A 21,883-nucleotide genomic window follows, 5' to 3' on the forward strand; every position below is an offset into this window, starting at 1 on the left:
TAAAAGCGTGAGGTGTCAGTCTTGCGGCTTTGTGAACAGCGACGGCATGTCTCGGCGCCTCTGTGACAACGTGACGGTCATGAATATTTCACGTGGAGAAGGGCGAGAGCCGGGTTTACATGTCGGAATAGCCAACAAGAAAAAGTACGCGTAGCGCATGGCATTTTCAAGCTGAAAAAGAATCAGGCAGGCTGAAGAGAACTTACGGAAAACTGTTTAACGTCTGAAGCCCTAAACTCGGTTGGCTACTTTGCCAGGGGCTCATTAGACCCAAAGAAGTGGAAGTTGGCATTACGAACGTGAACACACACACACACACACACACACACACACACACACACACACACACACACACACACACACACACACACACACACACACACACACACACACACACACACACACACACACACACACACACACACACGCACACACACACACACACACACACGCACACGCACACGCACACGCACACACACACACACACACGCACGCACACGCGCACACACGCACACACACGCGCACACACGCGCACACACGCACACACACGCGCACACACGCACACACACACGCACACACACACGCATGCACACACGCACACACACGCACACGCACGCACGCACGCACACACGTACATGCACACACACACACACACGCACACGCATTTACACGCTCACGCCCGCAGGGTGTCCCAGCTAACTTGGACCAAGATTTAAAAAATACCCAAGAGCTTTAGGGAAATCGTACCGACAGCATAATAGCAGTAGTCGTATGTACTTAAGGCCAGTATTTTTTTAGTCACGAAATAATACCTAATTATTTGCTCTTAATTAGTGAACTTTTTAATGATTGTTTGAATCGCAAACATATCGATTACAAAGTTGTATGACACCTCAAATAACCTCCGAATCTACCAAATCTGTCGCGCAATATATATACATATATATATATATATATATATATATATATATATATATAGAAGCGGAAAGATGCAGAGCGACTAACTGGCGGCGACGTGGGAAGCAAACTCCCAAAGCGGAAAGGCATAGCCTCTGGACTTCCGGCAGAGTTCGCATCTTTCTTTCACCTTCTATACCTAGCTGTGAGCAACCTAAGGCACCGAGGCCAAGCATTATAATAAAAATCCCGAGAAAAAACTGAAGATAGTGAACAGAAACTCAACATAAAGGAAAAGGAACCAGGGAAGTGAACTGAACGGTTCGCTACCTTTCCTTTCCTCTTTGGTTTACCTGGCATTCACAGTTTTGACGGTGACAGGCTTCCGTTACTCTGGCGAGCGCTGTTGCAGTGGAGGAGTGGTGCTTGTTTTTGGGCGGGGTATATGCAAGAACGGGAAGCATATATTGAGCTTAGGTTAAGAGGTGAGCCACAGAGTCGCATAGCGGTATAGAGAACATAACTTTTGTCTTAAGTCACAATAGCACTCTGGTCAACGAACTCATTTCATTACATTATTTGAAGTCTTCCAACATTGTATTCAAGCTTGCGTAGTCCAGCGGCTGCAGTGCCACTTCATTATATGTATTCATCCTCTTAGGTGCGCATAAATGTACGAATACGCGCACAATGGTATTGGACTAATAGACAATAATAAGGAAAGAAATATGCCTCACCCGAAAATGTCATCTACAATCCCACCACTACGCAATATCATTATAATAAACTTCACTTTTCAAATAACTAGGCCCGAACAATGGGAAACATGTTACAAGCAAAAAATCTTTTCTTATAAAAGAAACATTTCAGACGAGAAATAAGAGTAACCAACTTTCGCGCATTTCTTCAATATTATTGAAAGCTAAGAGTCTTTTCTGGGTACAAGGCGTTTGAAAAAGTAACTAGACAGGCGTAAATTAATTTGGTTTGTTAATGGCTACAGAAATAACGGAAGCCGATGCTTATCGTTGCAAAGTATTGTCCTCATAGAAAACACACGCAACACTATTTGTTCTAATATTTGACGCAGTTGTTTACCGGAGAAGTACCCTTTATTTTCTTGCGGGTGCATAAGTAAATGCACGCGTGAAGTATGTAGCTAGCGAGTGAAAGCAACGCTGCTTCCTTTGCGAAACTCCTGTTCAAGAAGTCCGCTGACGACTACCATTCTAGGCATCCTAATCTTATTGTACCTGTACTTTCTAGCAAAACCCATGATACACACCACAAAATGATGGGAAATAGTTCGAGAAAAAAGACGCACGAGAGAGCTCTAAAATAATTCATACAATCAAATGCAAGAAGACGCCGTTTTTATCCACCACTTACATTCTAGCAATTATCTTTTTCCCGGAGTCAAATAAACCTTTTTGACGTAAGATGGTGCGTCTGTAGAGCCCACGCAACGGCTGAAGGTACCATGAATACCACGTTGCCATGAGTAAACGTTCGTCTGAAGCTGTGCGCACAAGGACTCTCCTTATTCCTCCTCATTTTCTTTTCCCCTTTCCTGTTCACCACGTGTACAGGGGAGCAAACCAGGCGCAGCCTTGGTTAGCCTTTCTGCTTTTCTTTTTTTATCTCTCCCTCGCTCCTTTGTGAGAAAAAAGGAGGAACCACGGTGGTATCAGCAGACATCTAGGCGACGAAGAAGAAAATACACAACGACAGATAAAAGTGAAAACGTTTGATGCATCAAACCTAAAATCAATACGGGTTGAACTTAGAGATCATGCGAGAAGCATGTAAGCATATTTTTCTTTTGTGCCCTTTTGTCAGGTTGAAAGGCATGGCTAAAGAATCGCTATCCGACCGAATCGCGCTATGTCTGAACGTCGACCTCGCCTGCTTGTTCTTTTATATTTTCTTTAACTTTACTGCACTGCCCTCTAAGAAGGAGAACAAAAAAGAAAAGAGAAAAGATGGAAACACTCCGTTACTGGAAGATACTTCGCTTCCTGCCAGCTCCCCTCTAAACCCCATTATTTTGCATGCTGTTTACGCGGTTTTGTTTTGCTTTCCAACGCTCTCAAAATACTGTTATGTTGAATGTGCAAGCGGAAAAGTTGAAGACGCAACAACAATGATAAGAAACAAAAAAAGATAGCAAGGAAAAAAAATCAGAATTTGTAATAGGAGCAGATTCTTTGAAAACAATATGGGGAAGACCTAGAAAGAGAGGACATGGAACGCTATCCACTGCGGAGAAAAGAGCATTTTAGCGTTAAAAACAAATCGCTTTGCAAACAGCAGTGCTGAAAAGTTTAGATAGAGAGGGAGAAAATTATAGAAAATAAAGAAGGAACAGGTGATGGTCGTTTCTATAGAGTGAACGACAGGGGAAGACCCACAAGAGAGGCAAGGAGATGCAGGGGTTGTTACGGATGCGGTGAGCGAAACATCTATGGTAGCAGCGGGCTCGGCTGTGAAACGGCGTTCAAGACGACGTGACATTTTCATCCGCCTTTTTCCTCAGGCTGAATGTTGAACTTTTTGGGGAACGTGAAACACGAAAACAAGAATTGAGCTCATGGTCTAGTATTTTTGAAGCGGTTGCTGCAAAAGTTCGCGTGTTTAGGGTCGGTAGGTAAGAAAGAAAAGTGAAGACAAATTTGTAAAGTATAAATGCGGATCGTTGAGCGTGGCGACTACTTGCACCAATATATTTTTTTCTTATTTTGTTTGTGACATGTGCACAGCTTGTTGCATTCATTTTGATCGTGCATTTGTTTGTTTCCCAGCATTGTGACTTGTTTAGAGCGATGTTTCTTGTTTCGCCTTCAACTTGCGCTAGTAATTTTCCCTGCTCTTTTCTGAGCATGTTATCTATTGAATGAAACCGCTTTTAGAAACACCGGCCAAAAAGAATAGAGAAGGATTTTTTTTAAGACGTCTCAGCAGAAGCCGTGCAGAAGCCTTGCTCACAGAAAATAAACTACTTGCGAAGAAGATTTCGGCACGGAAGCCGAAACGTCTTAACAGCTTCCAACCTATCCTTTGTTGGTAGGAATTTTCACGGTTTCGTAAAGCATGCTTCCTCCCGGCGTCGTCCAACTATCATTTTATAAAAGCATGTTATTGCTGATATGATATTATGATATGATAGTATTAGTACGAGTACGATTTCTTGTGCTGAAAAGTTCACGTGGTACTTTCAATTTGTTGGCACCGTACTTTTACGGGTTATAGATAACGCAATATAGTGCATAGCGAGTAGGGCTTCTTGGATCCCGAGCTTCTTCTTGATTTTTTTTGCTTCCCTGGATTGATCTGTCGTAGCTATAAGTGTCATTACCTAGGTAAAACATCATTTGAGAATGAATTCTGCCGTGTTGCTTGCCTTTGTCCCATTTAACGGTGTTTGTATTCAAGATCATGAATTTAATACAACAAACCTTGTGAATTAATGCGCTTTCATCCGCTTCAGAGCCTATTTTAACTCAATCAGATTTGTAGTAACAGAAGCACCGAAAGATCACGAAAGTCTACATAATCCTTATGCACATACACTCAGACTCGCAGTTTGGTATGCGATGAAGTTAACAGTTAGCTAGAAATGCCCCCAAAACCAGCTCTTGACACATCCTGGGCTTAAATGAAGCTTTATTTTCCTTTTTTTTCTTTTTCCTTATGATCCACCTGCGTTAATGCATTTCAGTGGATTTTAGTGTCGACTACTTATTTTCTTGCGAACTTAATCTTTTACACGAGGTGATACAACATCACAGAAATGCAGAATGCTAAAGCATAAGAACTTTGCTTAGAACTGCACAAGTACATGCGCGCTGTCAAGGTGATATACATATAGCTGAATGGAATATAAAGCATGACGTATGAAGTCATGTATGAGTATGAATGGGTCAACAAGCACCATCCTTTCATATTGGTTCTCGGGAAAATCATCTGGAAAAGTAATTTCGGGCTCCAGACGATAGGAAATATAGCCTCCTCCCTCCCCCCCCCCTTCACACACACACACACACACACACACACACACACACACACACACACACACACACACACACACACACACACACACACACACACACACACACACACACACACACACACACACACACACACACACACACACACACACACACACACACACACACACACACACACACACACACACACACACACTCAAAACTAAAAAATAAAGAAAACAAAAGCACCCTTGGTGCATTTCTTTTTCGCTGTGCATTATATGTTCAGGCGAGAGCACTAAGATCTAAGACCAACCTCGCCGAGTCGTCGTTTGTTATCTGCACGAACAAAATACGAGCCGAAACAAAGCCACATTCGTCGCCAGCAGTCAGGAGGACCATCCAGTGCTGCATTAGACTTAGTGCACAAAATTGCTGCTCTTATCATGTAGCTAGTTGATATCAAAAGCATGGAACTAACAACGTAGAGCTGCTGAAAAGAAGCAGGAACTCTACACGCAGTTTCTAAACAAAGCTTGAAAAGTTAATGGATTATGGAACGGTCGACAGAGCTATTCTGAGTTGGAGAACGAACGAGGACATCTGCCAACGAAAACAATAGAGACCAGAAGACAGGGAGACGTCCTTGTATGCCAATTACTGAAAACACATCATTCGTAAACATCAGGTTTGCACTGATTCCATAGTAACAGTCAACAGGCAACAAAAATATAACTACACGTAAATTTTTTTCCGGCAGGTCTCTTGTCGGTGGTTCAGAAAATAGGGAAGTTGCTGCGTCGTCGTTTTCACGCGTTCACAAGGCAGCACGAATAAGTGTCTCTGCTAAAGGCTCCACTCCGCTTGACAGTATAAAGAGAGAGAGAGATGCAGAAGAAGCAGGGAAGTTCCCTGCGCGTGGGAAGAAGGATGGGAGGAAAGATAAAAAGACATAATACAGGGTTTGATATCTATCACGATCATAATCGCAGCATAACAACTCCTGTGGCGTATGTATATGACATATTGGCTACGCAATTCAGGGAGATGTATGAACTTTGTGATGCTACGGGAAAGGCTACCTTTTTTTAGGGCTATCCCTTCCCAAAGAAGCGCCACTAGGTTATACACCGCTTAAAGTCATTCTGTAGAAGTGGTAGATGGTACTGCAGTAACGTTCGGTTCCTAACTGGTTCAGTAACTGGCGTTGTGGATGTAGGACGCAATGTGAAACCATTCGTTCCTTGCAATTTCCACACTTAAACATGTCGGCCCGCGGTGAAGTACTTCTGAGTGGGCTGTTGCTAGTGTGACATGGGTCGGAAAGATTGCAACAACTGCCCTGCACTGCTAGCACCTCGTAAACCTTAATTCCGTTTCCACCACAAGCATTATCAATACACCGATACAGTAGTTTCGCCAAGGCATCTGTTTATTTTTTTTTATCAGAAACCCTAAAGGTCCATGTGGGCATTAAAATTTAGTTGCAAAAACAAATGTGCAAGAAATATATAGCAGTTTCCATTTTTTCCTATCTTTAACAAAATAAATGACTTCATTGTTGTCGCCGGGAACATCTTATAACTCACTGTTAGGTTTGTGAGTGAGTGCATTGTTCCGATTAGCGACCACCTTGTCAAGCAAGGCGTGCGAAATAAGCTAATGAGCTATGCCCGTTCTTTTTATCAAGCTCACAAGCACGTTGTGATATGTCAATCTAGTAGTAGTAGTAGTATAAGACTTTTATTCAGCCAAAAATTACAGGCCGAGCATATCGACCGCCTGGGCGGCCAGTCGACGCTATTCTTCTTCACCTTCAGCGCCAAGCCAGTCGAGCCAGGTGGTGATGGAAAGCGAAGGGGGAGGGTAGGAACTTGATTGCTGAGCAGTCGGACAGTAGAATAGGCAATGGGATAGGTCTGCATAAGTAGACGGGCAGTTGGGACAGGAGGGGTCGGAGCGATAGCGATAGAGAAAGAGGCGGGAAGGGGTGACCAGTGCATTCATTTGGATGTGCCGCAGAAGGCGAGCCTCCGGCACAGTGAGTGATGGATGAGGGGGAGGGTAGAGGCGCTTGTCGAGACGGAGCTGGAGGTAAACTTCCTTGATAGTGCGGCGCAGGGAGAGTCCCCCAGAATCCTGCGAGGGCCCCGACCAGGGGATCAACGGTGCCCGGTTAAAAACATCACGGGCGAGCTGATGGGCCAGCTCATTGCCGTCAATCCCCGAATGCCCAGGGACCCAGCGGAGGAAAACGGTGGAAGGTTGCAGTGCGGAGACCGCTCGTTCGACCTCTTGTTGGAGTGAATGGGGTAGGGTGCGGTTGTGTATGTGGCGAATGGCGGCTTGGGAGTCGGTGTATATCGTGTACTCTGGGAGCGAGGGCAGGGAGGGAAATGATTGTAGGGCATGTACAATGGCAAGGACCTCGAGAGAGAGTGCATCCGGAGGGTGTAGGTACGGCCCACTCGTGTGAGTTTCAGGTGCTGGGAGGTGGGGATGGTAGATAGCGTAGCCACAGGAACCTCGAGGGGCTATGAAAGAGGCATCCGTGTAGGCTACTCCCTGGGTAGTAAAGAGGGGGGAATGATGCTGCGCGGCCGCGTGACGACGGCCGGCATGCAGGACAGGGGACATATTAGACGGGAGGGGGAGAATGCGAAGATTGGGCGCCGGGGTGGATTTTGGAGAGGTAAAGGAGGAAACGGGAATGGGAGAGATACCCGCCTGGGCCAGTAACCACTGACCCTGACGGGTAAGAGAAAGCCGGGCAAGCTGGGAGTCACGGTGGAGAGAGAGAAGAGAACGAAGAGGATGGAAGAGGCCTGTGGCAAAGAGCTTAGCAGTGGAAGTGGTGATAGGGAGGTTGAGAGCTGCCTTGTAGAGGCCAACAAGGGCGGTCTCGAGGGTGTTAAGCTGAGTGTGGGTGAAGGAAACGTAAGGCACAAAGTACAGGAACTTGTTGAGGGCGAGCGCATGGGCAACTCGGCACGCATGAGCCTCGTGGAGGCCCGAGCGCCGAGTGACCACGCGCCGCAGGAGGTGAGTTACCGAGTCACAAGTCCTGACCGCGTGGTGTAGGGCTTGCACATTCTTGGCTGCATGTAACGGGAAGCCAAGAACTTTGCATTGGGGGACAACAGGAATGGGAGAGCCGGAAAGATGTAGGGAGATTAGGGCGTTGTGGGAGCGCTGGTATGAGGAGTAGTTAAGAAGGAGAAGCTCGGATTTCTCCGGAGCAGGTGACAAGCCAGCAGTGGGGAGAAAGGAGTTGATGAGATCGAGGCCACGTTGCAGGGTGTCCTGTACGTGACCGGGAGAACCAGACGAACACCAGAGGGTGATGTCGTCGGCATAAAAGATGTGGTGGAGGTCAGGAATCTGGGCTAGTTGGGAGGCGAGAGGGGTCATAGCAAGATTAAAAAGGATAGGAGAGAGAACAGCACCTTGAGGAGTGCCACGGGTGAGCGGGTGGGGATCGGACAGATGTGTGTCCACTCGGAAACGAGCCACTCGGTTAGAGAGAAAGGAGCGGAGATAAGAGTACATGCGGTGTCCGCAGTCTAGGGAGGAGATCTGAGACAGGATATGGTCATGGCACACACCATCGAAGGCCTTGCGGACATCAACAGTCACAAGAGCGTGGATCTGGCTGGGATTGGGTGAGAGAAAGGTGTGCTGGAGGATCAGGAACATGTCCTGTGCACAGACGCGCCGTCGAAAGCCGATAAGAGAGTAGGGGAAGAAATCTTTCGCTTCAATAAGATCAGAGAGGCGAGTCAAAGCCATTCGCTCAAGGGTCTTGCCAACACACGACGTCAAGGAGATAGGGCGAAGGTTAGAAAGGGAGGGAGGTTTGCCCGGCTTCGGAATCATAGAAATAAGAGAGGATGTCCAAGCGCTCGGCAAGCAGCCGCTGTCCCAGGCATTGTTGAAAGTCTGAAGGAGGAATTCCTTGGAGTGGTCGGGGAGGTTGCGGAGTGTAGTGTATGTGATGGTATCCTCACCGGGAGCCGAGCGAGAAGCATTAGCAGCCAGGGCAGCTTCGAGCTCCCGGAGAGTGAAAGGGCGGTCGAGGTCTGGGTTAGGATCGCCAGAGTAGGCTGGGTAGGAAGGTGTGAGAGGGGGTGGGAGATACAAAGAAGTGAGCTTGTCAAAGACCTCGGAGGGAGTCCCCTGAGTGAGGGCTTTTATGTCAATCTATGTTCAATGAATGACGGCTTCGTTGTTTTTAAATAAGCGGATAGTTTCAACTCGTCGCCAATTAATGACCATAGAAAAGTTAGCACAGCTACTAAATATTTCGCTTTGGAAAAAAAAGAAACGACATTAGGATGGTTTTAGAATGACTAATAATATTCGCTCAAATCTTGAGGATAAAACAAGAGTCCCCCAATCAGTTCATTAGAACGTTTTTGTTCATAGGTACCTAGCTCATTGATTCAACTGCGTTTGTATGAGAAAAATAGACACATATTTTCCGGTTAACCGCCCTGCCTTCCGCATCTCATTGGTCTTATTCCGCTAACCTAAACTCACGCATTTAATTCTGCAGTTAAACAAGTAAAAATACCGTCGCACGTGTGGACATGATACCCACGAGTCTTCGCTACAACGCTGGCCTTATTTTTGCATAATCATCAACGTTAATCAGAATCGCTTATTTTGATTCTAGTTTCCTCCCACAACGAGCTCAACTTTCAACCTTCTCCTCCCTCGGTATCATTGCCAGGCTATTTGTCTATGCAGCGCAGAATCACTTTTGCACCATTCACACACACAACGCACAACATTACGTTATATTAATTTTCTTTATACCTGCCTACTCATTTAATTGAGGGAAAGCCGTCCATGTGCTTAGTACATGGCCACCAAAGACATGCAGAGCTCTCGTCTAATGGTATGAACCTAGATTATGGGGGACCATATAGGAAGAATGTATGAGAAATGAAAGAAAAGAGCCAAGAAGAATAGAAAACCTAAAAGAGTCTTGAAAAGAAAACACTGTTTTTAATGAGTTTTTACAATTAGGATAAGTATTTCTGTACAATATTTTCTTTCCTATCTGCCCCGGGGAAGCTTGCTGGTGCTGTATTTTACATTTCAATACTGCCAATGTGTCCTGGTGATTTCCCATTGGGTACTTATTTTGTTGGGCTAAGATAGTATTCTTGCCTTTTTGTTCGTGCTTATACTGTCGTTTTCCCTCCTTGTAGTAATCATCACCTGTGAATACCTGTCTATTGCGGTCCTAAAGGTCATCGCTCACTACTGCCGACCTTCTAGTGGAACAGTCAGGCTGTTTACGATGTTCGTAAGCGGTATTCTAACAACCGTCCCTTCGTCCTATATTGGAATATATGTCTTCTTATGCTGATTTTATAAGCGCTGCCACTATCTATATGGTTTTCCGTGTTCTGCTTGTTTGCTTACTAACTCAACCAACGCATATCAATTAGAGCTTCTTGGCTTTTTTTGGTCGAGATGATAGCTATCACGCAGTTACTCGACAATGCGCGAATGTGCTAGGATCAAGAGGGAAAAACTACTGAGCTGACTGAAAGCGCGGCTTGCTAGGAAGGGAAATATTAGTGCCCTAGGTATTTCTTCTGCATTCCCAGTGTGGTGTTTGCTTCTTAGTTCCCACTTCTTTCAGGGATGAATCCACGCAGGCCTTTCGACAGAACAGTTCGAAATAAATGCTAGACTTTTGTAGGTTCGAGGCAGTTTTGATTTTTGACAGTCACAATTCTCGAAATAGTAATGTTGCTTGCCAACAATGTACTACGATAGTAACGTTACTTAAGAGCGCTTGTGCATTTGCAACACGTAATCGAAAGGCCCAAGTATAACTTCACCTGCGAGTCACGTGAATACATAGAAGTATCGCTCCTCGGATGTACTCTACGCCTGTGCTTCGATGTGATGATTTTTTGTAGTGTGTCCATTCTTCCTTCACCTATGCATAATTAGTTTTATTCCTACGCAAGAGTCTCCATGAGGTTGGTGGCTATTCTTAACCTACGCCCTAAGTAACTACTGTTGAGTCTCTAGGGTGCCCAATGATGCTTCTTTATTTATAAGAAATATTTGATATCTATTGCCACTTTGGAAGCTCTGTACAGAGATACCTTATTTTTAATAAAAATTACCACCCTTCCACTACTGTTGAGAGGCGTCCAAGCGAAGCTCGGGATTCGCGGCTCTTCGTTCTCGTACGCCTCGGCTTCGCGCTCGGCGAGGTCGGCACGTAGACGACGAGCCATTTTTCGAGCGAGTTACCGGCGGCGTTCATGAAACGCAAAAGCCAACCTCCTCATAAACGTTGCCGCCGGCATTATCGATGCTGTTATTAGCATTTCTCAAAATTTTGAACCCCACTGGGGCGCGCAACTGGCCCAAAATAACACACCTCCATAGAATCCTGCGGCCCGTCCGCGGGCGCCCAGGAGGAATAGCGCGCCGTGCGCAGCCGGCGGGCGAGGAGAATCGAGGAGGAAAGCGCCGTGAGAAGGAGAGTGTCGCTACTTTCACATTATCGAGGGGTTTTAGGCCGCCGCTGCCGCCCACGCCATCTGATGGTGCCGCATAGAACCCAGAGGCCCACGCGGCGCGCTCCTCCCGTTGTGGTTGGTTGAGTTTTTGCCCACGGACATGACAAATGCATTGGGATGAGGGGGGGGGGGGGAGGGGTTAGATGTTTACAGCTTCACTGTAAAACATGGCACATGCGCGTTGTTATACCAACAGACCATGCAAAAGACGAAGGCAATGAGGTCCAGTTTGGACGTTGAAACATGCGCGTAATCTAAGACATTGCTTCTTTTACAGCATACCGAAACTAAGGATGTTTCAAAACAGCGCCGGTTCGTTGAGTTGAATATTCTAATATCCTAAAAGACACACGCAAGCTGAAGGAAAATAATGGAAAGTAAGCAAAGGAAGAAGGCAAGAAACGAGAGACACACTTTAGCAGTCGCGGACCCTCCCCCCCCCCCCCCCCTACTCCATCCTGCTTTTTCACACTGCTTTGTTCCCATTAGCACTCTTATAAATTCTCCCTTTAATCTGTCTTTCCTACAAATAAAATCTCTTACTACGACAGTGGCGCGCGACGAATTGCGCAGATATTAGCGGTGATTTGTCTCCGGTGTTCAGCTGAATGCTCTTCGTTCACAGTTGAAAAAAGAAACTGACGCATGCACTGCAAGTGGCAATTTGGCCAAGGAATGTGTCCAATATTTCTCGCACGCCCACTCTGCAGTCGCAACCCGACACTTTTTTCCTTCGCGAACATGAGTGCCAACGCCTATTATGGCGCCTTCATAATCAACGCCAACGCTTTCGACATTTAACAGCCGCTAACGTCAGCGCTCCGAGCCTCTGCAACAATGAACAGAGGCGTTTCAAAGTCGACCTATACAGGTCGTGAAACTTCGAACGAGAATCCTGCCAAGAAGCTGTTGCTAGTTACATGATGTAATGCAACAGGATTGAGGCCTGACAAAGTGAGGTGGGGACAAATATTGAAATAAAATAAGCCTATAGGAGAAAATATTTGAGAATGTTTAATCACAATGCTGACCAATAAAGCAACAATTTCCTTAGAGGTAATGCAGGCCTCCTATAAAAGCAACTGAACTTTTTCTATTTTTTAATATACAAACAAGTTGGCTCTTGGTGATCCCTACAGACGAATCCTTCTGCGACGAAATTTAATCAGTCCGTGCAAGCCTCTGTTATGCTTTTATGTCCTGCGGAATGGCATTGCTTAATTGAGCGTGGCAGTTTCGTCCAAGTTTATTCCTTCCTTTGCGTGTTTGCTGAAGGCATGCGCTTCACTTTAAATTTTGCCTGAGCCAGCACACGGCATTTATTGGCAAAGGAAAATGGGATTGCAGACTCTGCGTTATCGTGGATTTTAGGTTGCTCCATCCTATGTCCTGTGTCCCGCCATGATGATGAAAGCCAAGCTCTAAGCGAGAAAATGCCGCGAAGTTTTTGTTCAATAGTAACACAAGCTCTCAGCGCACAGTGCGGAACTAAATTTTACATTTGGACGTGGCCAAAGGTTCAGATGAAGTGAATTCATCATTGAAGTGCCTTAAAGAACCCAGGTGAGACAGCCTAAACAAAGAATCTTGTCCTTTCATTTATGTTATTCAAGCGCCCTAGCTGTACGATGTCTTTCTGGGTTTGAGAGAATCCCAAATCACGACTGCAAGTGATGTGACGGCAAACGGTCTGGAACGCAGTTTTTAAGCATCCACTGGAAAATTCGCATGGCGAACGTCAGCTGTCGTCGCAATGCATACGCAATTCACAGAAAGTGCGAGAAGCGAATGGCGGGTCGTGATTTACGCCATTGCCTGTGCAAGTAGCCAGGCTCTGTTGCGCCGCGTTACGTATAGGAAATGCGAGCAGCGCCTCCTCCTTCCCCCTCCCAACATCAGCGCCCCCAGCACAGGCAGACACACAGGCACACACACAAAAGAGCCAGCTGGCAAACAAGAACTACCGCAATAGAAGAGAGAAAGATGGCGTGAAAATAGCGAGCACATTACGAGGCTTACCGTTCAAAAACTTCATCGGGCATGCGACAACCGAGTGTTCAAAAAGATTGAAAAAAAAAGTGAACAATATTTATATATCAACACCGGACGAAATATGGGCGTAATAAAACAGAATAGCTGCCAGAAAAACGGATGAGGGTTTTTCGATGAACGTGTGATAGATAAAGAAGAAAAAAATTGGAAACCCGAGGAAAGGCAGGACATTGAATGTAAAGCACGAAATCAGAACGGCCTGCTGAAGTACCAGGGAAATAATAATACTGAAAAAAAATAAGCTGATAAGAAAAGAAAGGCCAAGGCCTGAAGAGCGTAGCTGTGTTGAAACGCGCTGTTTATCGAGGCTACTTTTCGCTGCCGTGGTGCTGCTTGCTCCTCCAGATGTTGGGGCAAAGCCAAGCTGCAGGCTCCCCGAAGGCTAGGTGGCGGCGTTCATATGTGCGAACCGCTTCACTGGTCAGCAAAATGCTTTGTGCTGCTTGCGTATCTGGGGCTTCAAGTTGAAGCAGTATAGGCAGCGTGGCCTTCGACGTATGCTGTTTGCGATAACGTATCGCCTGCAGAGGCGGACGGGATGCGAAGACACAGTAATATATTGCTCGGACGCCGCCCCTCGCCAATAGCCTGCTGGCCGGAAAGCAGAAGCGGGAGTTGTGCGGGCACCTTATGGAGCACGGTGCGAGGCGGGGAAATGAGACGGCTGGTAAGAATGCTCTGGCTTTCGGATGTTGCAAACGCATCAACAGAGCTACCTACCTCTATCTTTAGGGTTGGCTCATATAAGCGCATTCGAGGTTCTTTAGGTCACAAAGTACGAATGAGCGAGGTCGTAAAAGCAATAGCCGTTCGCTGCAGAACAGTCATATAATTCATGAGAACCATCCTCTACCAAACCAAGCATGCATCACGTTGCAGATGTCAAGTCAAGTTGAGTTGATTGGAGTTTTTTTTTTCCTTCAACGCAGACGCGCTGTATAATTATGTCAGTATTAACATTGCTGAATTTAAGTGTTCACCTTTTTTCACAAGGAAGCTATTTCACAAGGAGGCACACCTATTAGCACGCCACTTTCAAAGTCAGGGATTCTTTGTATACTCGTTCGGCAAGGCAACGACAGGGCATGGTCTCATGAAGCATATTCTTCAAAACTGGCCCAGCGTCAGGACTTATGCTTCGGCGAAAAATTTCAGGGATTTCCTTGCTCTCAGACGCACGGGATCAACTTACTATAGCTGTTCACACATAGAAAATATGGCGCATTACCTGCGATTTATGTTTGCCCACATGAATCCATTAGGCGAACCTTTTTACCTTAATGAAGGAGAAAAGGAAATATACTGGCGCTTGTTCCAACCTTTGTTTGTTGTCGCGCACATTCCCAGCGCACCAGCGCTCATTCTTCGCCTTGCAAGTAGGAGGCATAGAAAGCGACATCACTGCTATGGCAACGAAACGGATGAAGAGCAAGAGCGCTTCTCTCCTTTTTAGTAGGTGGGTGATGCGGCGGCGTCCTTGCACTTGTTATGTCTTGCGGCACTAAGTGTTCTGTCTGAGCGCTTGCGTGCGCTATGTCACCTTTCGCCTGCCGGAAAACAGAATTTGCTTGACTACATCTACCGAAATTTTCGTACCACAACACCGAGCTCTCAAAATTATTTCTGACGATCGCTTGCTTGTAAGCTGGCATGGCGTCTGCTTCGAGACTGCCAAAAAATCACATGCTTGCAAATACCAGAAGGCGGAAACTCTGTATGCCTCCCATTGACCGCGTCGAATGGCGTCACAATTACGCCACGGCTAGAGTCAGCGCCAATCCCACCCCTGTCTCTGGCTGGCCTGAATATAAAACACAAATACAGCAGAGGTGACAATGATGGCATGCTCCTCTCCTTTTGTCATCCACTATTCTTTCCCCTGCCGGCTATACCCTCCTTTCCCCTGGCTGCTCTCAGACTTTGCCTTATCTTCGCTTCGCCGGCCGCTCGCCAGTTGGCCGATGCGACCGCTCCGCCGCGTAGCGCCAGTATCGCTATGCGGAGCGCTGCGTTCCTGCGTGTTATTCCTTCAGCGTGCCAGTGACTGGAAACCAAACACAAACCTGAGTTTCCTTTTCTATTAACGTTTTGAACACTGACGAACCACGCAACACGCATGGCACCCTGGTAGAGCACCTGGCTTCCTAATACAGCTTGTGCCTCTCTGGTTTCGCGAACGACTTCCACGCCTCTTGGTCGTCTTTGGGACGCTTCCTCTTTTTTTTTGCTATTGGTGAAGAACCAAAATTTAGAAAAGAAGAAAGCACTGATGCAAGGCTGGTAGCGTGTGCTTCAATTTGCGACGATAGAGAATCGTTGCAAGCTCACGGCTTGCCTTGAGACACGGCAATGAATTAACGCGACCATCACACCTTTTTTTAACAAACCTACTCTTTCTTTTTCGGTGGCGCGTGTCAGCGCCGCAGGGCCGAAAATATCACTGAAACGTTCGACAGAAAATAAAGTTAACACAAATTAATCGATAGTGCTCTACGGTAAACTGAGCTTTCGTCAAGAAGAGGGGTAAAACTACTCCAGTTGGTTTATGGTTTCCGCCACTACATGAAAATGCTTGATTGACAAAAGTCAAATGCTTGCAGAACATAATGTCGCTTACCTGCCGTCATTGGGGAATCGAAGGCCGCCGAAGTGTTGCGATTCCCGGACATAGCCATCTCCTCATCTGATCCCAGCTCATCGGCCTCAGTCGTTTCTTGACGTCCCGGTAATGCGTATGGTTCCGAAGTTTCTCATGGTCGATCTTCCAGTGAAAGTGAAAATTGTCGCCAAAGCCAAGTAGTACGCGCACGACACTCGACAACACCCACATCAAGCATGAGCGGCTAAAATAGCTGAGCCGAGCAGCCGTCAATCGTCGCCATCTCAGACTAGTTATCTCAGACGAAACCTATACAGACGCCAGAGAGGGAAAGGGAAAACGTTTTCATTTTCTTCACACAATAAAGTTTATATTTATTTTTAATATTGTATTTGTTTTAAAAACATTGCCAACAGCAAGCACAATTTTATAATATATATTTTAACAGCCGGCCGCTCCGAGGGCGGCGCCACATTCGAAAACGAAACTAGTACTAGACTGCTAATACCATTAAAGCAGTAGTCAGGAAAAAAGGCGCCAGTGATGTGCACAGAGGTGTAAATCAACAGCGTAGGGAAATGAGCTTAGCATGAATAACGCAACCTTGATAAAGTTAGTCATGAAGCCACACTTCCCCCGCAAAAATTAAATGAACGAACAAAATAGAAAAGAATGAAAAAATTCACTCACCATCCCGGCACTGCAAAAGTGGATAGCCAGTGACTTTGTGGAAAACCGCCGATTCTGCGAATGGCATTCTTTAATAGGTAAATACGAAATGACTATATGGTGTCATGAATCGCAAAAATCCGACGCTAACATCCGATGGTAACAAAACCCATAGGACGAAATGGTGACGTCACGTTTGAGATGATGACGAAACGTGATTATGTCATTATCTCAAACGTCGCATGATGACGTCATCACAACAAAACTCACGCAATGACATCATCACGTCAAACGTCACGTGAATATATCGCCTATTCACGTATTCTGAGGCCGTCATCGCGTCAAACGCAACGTCGCGCAATCACGTCTTCATCAAGGGATGATGTTGCTCGATGACGTCATGTGATGCCTCATGGAGAAGCATTTTTGTGTCAGCACCGCGCACGTGGAGACGAAAAATCCCGACCAACTGGAAGCTAACATCTTCTATGTAAAAATTAAAAAAAAAATGATCACGACACCACTGGCGTAGACGCAGATGTCACCGCGTCTTATTGACACGGTGAATGAAAGCGAGAAGTCAAAGGAAATGACAAAAGCATTTAGATTCTTTGTTTCCAGTCTTGCTGAGTTGAATACACGTGTAAAAAAAGGGAACCGGTTGGAGTTATATATCTAAGTTATACTCAGAAATTTAGTTTGAACATTGGATTAAGAAAGGTGTCTTAGCGATCGAAGCCAAGTTGGCTGAGAGATCCCACCCCGAGCTGCAGATGCAAGAAACTGTGGCGAAGAGAGCAACTTTTTTATAATTTTACGGGGCCTTTCATTAACGTCGTTAGCTATTTCTAAAAAGCCGTTGGCTGGACCGATACTGCGGACTGTTGTATTCTGGGACGCATCCATCAATATACACGTATGCCTACATACATCTGCCTTTACGCGCGCTCCTGTACATCTTAGCAAAAAGAATGGTGCGCTTGCAGTCCTCTGACGCGTGTATAAGCGCTTGCAACATGTGAAAGAAAATCCATCCATCCATCCATCCATCCATCCATCCATCCATCCATCCATCCATCCATCCATCCATCCATCCATCCATCCATCCATCCATCCATCCATCCATCCATCCGTCCATCCATCCATCCGTCCATCCATCCGTCCGTCCATCCGTCCGTCCATCCGTCCGTCCATCCGTCCGTCCATCCGTCCGTCCGTCCGTCCGTCCGTCCGTCCGTCCGTCCGTCCGTCCGTCCGTCCGTCCGTCCGTCCGTCCGTCCGTCCATCCATCCGTCCGTCCGTCCGTCCGTCCGTCCGTCCGTCCGTCCGTCCATACATACATACATACATACATACATACATACATACATACATACATACATACATACATACATACATACATACATACATACATACATACATACATACATACATACATACATACATACATACATACTTACATACATACATCCATACATACATACATACATACATACATACATACATACATACATACATACATACATACATACATACATACATACATACATACATCCATCCATCCATCCATCCATCCATCCATCCGTCCGTCCGTCCGTCCGTCTATCTATCTATCTATCTATCTATCTATCTATCTATCTATCTATCTATCTATCTATCTATCTATCTATCTATCTATCTATCTATCTATCTATCTATCTATCTATCTATCTATCTATCTATCTATCTATCTATCTATCTATCTATCTATCTATCTATCTATCTATCTATCTATCTATCTATCTATCTATCTATCTATCTATCTATCTATCTATCTATCTATCTATCTATCTATCTATCTATCATGGTTCATCCTCCTTCCATGTTGATGCTTCGCTGTTTTTTTTTTGTCTTCCGAAAGTAAAAATGAACAAGACATCGGGGCTTCTGTATATACAATGTTATTATGACGTCATCTACAACACACGTAATCTCCAATTCGACCCCCAACAGGCCGGCATAGCGCTGGGAGATCCAGTTAAAGTTGCCAAAGAACTTTCACTTGCAGCTGTGAAACGCGCTTGCAGTTCCTGGTTGCCAATGAAATCATTCAAGCGTAGGTGGGGGAGGGGAATGTGTGGCATCACCTCTTTTCAATGTGCCGCTTTTGATAACCATGTTCACTCCAACCAAAGGAACAGCTTGAAAAGTGAGAAGAAAGGGAGACTGATCAAATGAAACTCTAAGCTTTTATAAAACGCTTAGTTTCTCTGCACTTTGTCCTTGGGGATTTTGAGAAATAAAGCAGTAGACTGGCCACACCCTCATCATCTCTGCCACATGAGCATAATACAGAAGGCACATGCTTATACATTTATTCGTAATACAAAATCCGCAGTGTAGGCAACTCTGAAATGCAATCGATGCAAGGGAATGATATTTAAAAAGTGAGAAGTGTAATGGGCCCTCATGCACCCCACTTTCATAATGCCTTCTATATGCTAACTAAAGATAAATGGACAGAACCATTCGAGGATAAAAATGCGGGTCCATTGCGAATAACTGATATCTTTGTATTTTGTCTAGACCGATTAAAATCAAGGAACATGGGTTTTGTGCTTTTGTGGCTATTCCTGAAAAGATCAAAGACATAACATTGGAGACACGTTGAGCGTTGTAATTGCCAGAACTGAGGCATGGAAAGAAAATGTATGCCGTATTTATTTATTCATTTTTCTTACCTTGAGTTTTAGTTTTGCTTCCATAATTATTCAGTGGGAAAATAAGTCCCTACGCTAATTTTCTAAACATTTTCAATGAACAGCTAACTCAGTTCTTCGAATACACGGTAATTCTTTTCCTCGAGCGATATATTTTTCTTCGCGCTCACAGCAACGATGTTTATTACTCTCTCTAGTCAACGTTTTGGCGTTGGCTGTTATTCTACACAACTATTTTTCCCTTTTTTATACTTCATTCTTATGTTCGTAGCGTGTTTAGTCAGCATTTAGGGTGCATCTATTTCAGCCAGTCGCCTCACCTCGGCGTTGAACCCCTTCTGCGTCCTGGAGACAGAGCCAGTCACCGCTCCATTAAATTTCGAGTTCCACTCCATGCATCGATGGTGTTCTTGTAATGGCGACCACCTCGCTCCTCCTCTAAGCTCCTGTCGATAGATTTCTCGAATTCCTAGCGTAGATTATCATACACAGCTGGCTCGCGGATCTCAGTTCGGAACATGAGGCAGCTTTGTTTTTGACTTCTTTTCTCAGCGCCTTGTTGTTTTCTTTTTGCCATGATTAAACTACAAAAAAATTGAAGTTTAAGTGACGCCCTGAACGTAAGACGAAAAGAAATAGCGAATGCTGGAATTTGGTGTGGTCACAGGCAGTGTCGTAACCAGACTTTCTTTGACAGTGATGGGGGGGAGGGGGGAGGTTGAGGGCTCACGTTCCAGCTCGGCCTGCTCCTTACAAAATTTGTCGAGGGATCAAATGCAAGACTAATAAATGCATTGCCATTGCCAAATATGCTGGAAACCAATTCTTGAACGCTACACACTGTCGAGGCACGTAAAATATGTATTTTTTATAAAAGAATATATTCGCATGTCTCAAAAAATTGTGCCAGAAATAACTGATATCAATGCTTCCACCTTTTTTGTCTATTTAGTAAGTAAAGAAAATGTCCCACGAACTTTAGAACTATATCAATTCAAAAGCAGCAGAGAAATGCGAGCCGCTGTTTGAAAAACGTGAAGGCCATGAAAGGAACAAGTTGCGGACAAATATTTTAATGAACCTGTCATTGAAGAACCTTGAGGGAAAAAAACGTCAATGACGCTGCCCTTTGTTCCAACGTATTCCGAAGGAGCAGCTGCCACCGGTCGTGTAGTGTGAGTAATTGCACCGAACTTATGGTCGCAACAGAGAGCACATACAGAAAGCAGGAGTACTGAAAAATATAGGTTAGAAATGCGAAGATACAATGAAATATACAAATGCGAAGATAGAGCTTGATAAAGGTCATAAAGTGTCACTTGAAACAAAGTTCACTACATGTACGACGAAACCTCGCAACAAGATATTTAAATATACGTATAAGTCTCCAATAAATCTACGTATCTAAGCAAAATTCACTGTATATAATGCATCAAACAAGGAAAACAAACATGTTCCGCAATCACGGAATCCTGAGGCTCGTCCCCTTTCCCTCCACTCTCGCCGATACATCACGAGAGACGGAAGGCGGCACGAATGCAGAATTTTGCGCACCAGATGAGGACGAAGAAGAGGCTGGTAGACACGAGCGCAGAGGCTGAGACACAGGAGGCACGCTTCCTTTCCCCTTTTCTCCCTTGCGCACACAAGCCTGAGCCATCATCGTCGGCTCACCCGTCCCCCCCTCCTTCCCTCTACGCTTTCAGACGCACATACAGCATGCGGCGCACGGTGGTGATGTTGTCGTCCTTGGAGTTTATACGGCAGATGACGGCTATGGCAATGGCAGGAATGCGCCGGGAGTGCCTATAGAATTGCCATCGCAGTAATACGATAAAAGTGTCTGGCAAATGACGCATCCCCTGGCCCTTTAGTTGCCGCAAAAAAAGAAGTAACAAAATAGAACTTTCACCATGCGACAATTCGCTATGCCGCAAGAATGTCCTTCTTACAGCGAAAGCTATATATGACTAACCTCCCGTAGTTTTTTTGGCGTCCGTCAGCAGGAATAAATCATCATGTTGGCCGATCCGGATGATAGCTTGCAATGATGATAGCCGGGCAACAGCGTCCCACTTAGCGATTTCTAACAAACGCATGCGGGTGCAGCGCGGCGGCGCAGATGTCAAAATGCGGAAGAGGTCGGAACGCTCGCCATGAACAATAGCGTGACGTCAAGGTTATCGCAGTATATAAGCAGTAGAGGTATCGGCCCTAAAAACGGCTTCGTTATCGGTGGGGCGGCGACGTATAGTTCGTACACCCAAAGAGCAATATGCGTACGAGCAGCGCCGGAGAATGAAAACGGCGCCGGCACGAAAAGACCACCGAGGAAGAACGTCCCCACGATGTTGAACGAAAACGACAATCGCGAGTCCGGGCAGCTCCGAACGAGCAACGACGCCAGACTGGCAACGCAAGCAATGA

The 21,883-nt window shown here is 45.6% G+C and overlaps 1 protein-coding gene across 1 annotated transcript in view; it reads left to right on the forward strand.

Annotated features, from left to right (window-relative positions):
- Nucleotides 1-14,091: 14,091 nt before the first annotated feature.
- LOC139054109 (endothelin-converting enzyme 1-like) overlaps nt 14,092-21,883 on the forward strand; it is a 41,611-nt gene continuing 33,819 nt past the window's right edge. Inside the window, exon 1 of the mRNA XM_070530658.1 lies at nt 14,092-14,156. Coding sequence (XP_070386759.1) covers nt 14,145-14,156 — 12 coding nt within the window. The 5' untranslated portion in view covers nt 14,092-14,144. The remainder of the gene's footprint in view (nt 14,157-21,883) is intronic.

This window comes from Dermacentor albipictus, chromosome 1 (genome assembly GCF_038994185.2).
Source record: "Dermacentor albipictus isolate Rhodes 1998 colony chromosome 1, USDA_Dalb.pri_finalv2, whole genome shotgun sequence".
In the NCBI taxonomy this organism is placed as follows: Eukaryota; Metazoa; Arthropoda; class Arachnida; order Ixodida; family Ixodidae; genus Dermacentor; species Dermacentor albipictus.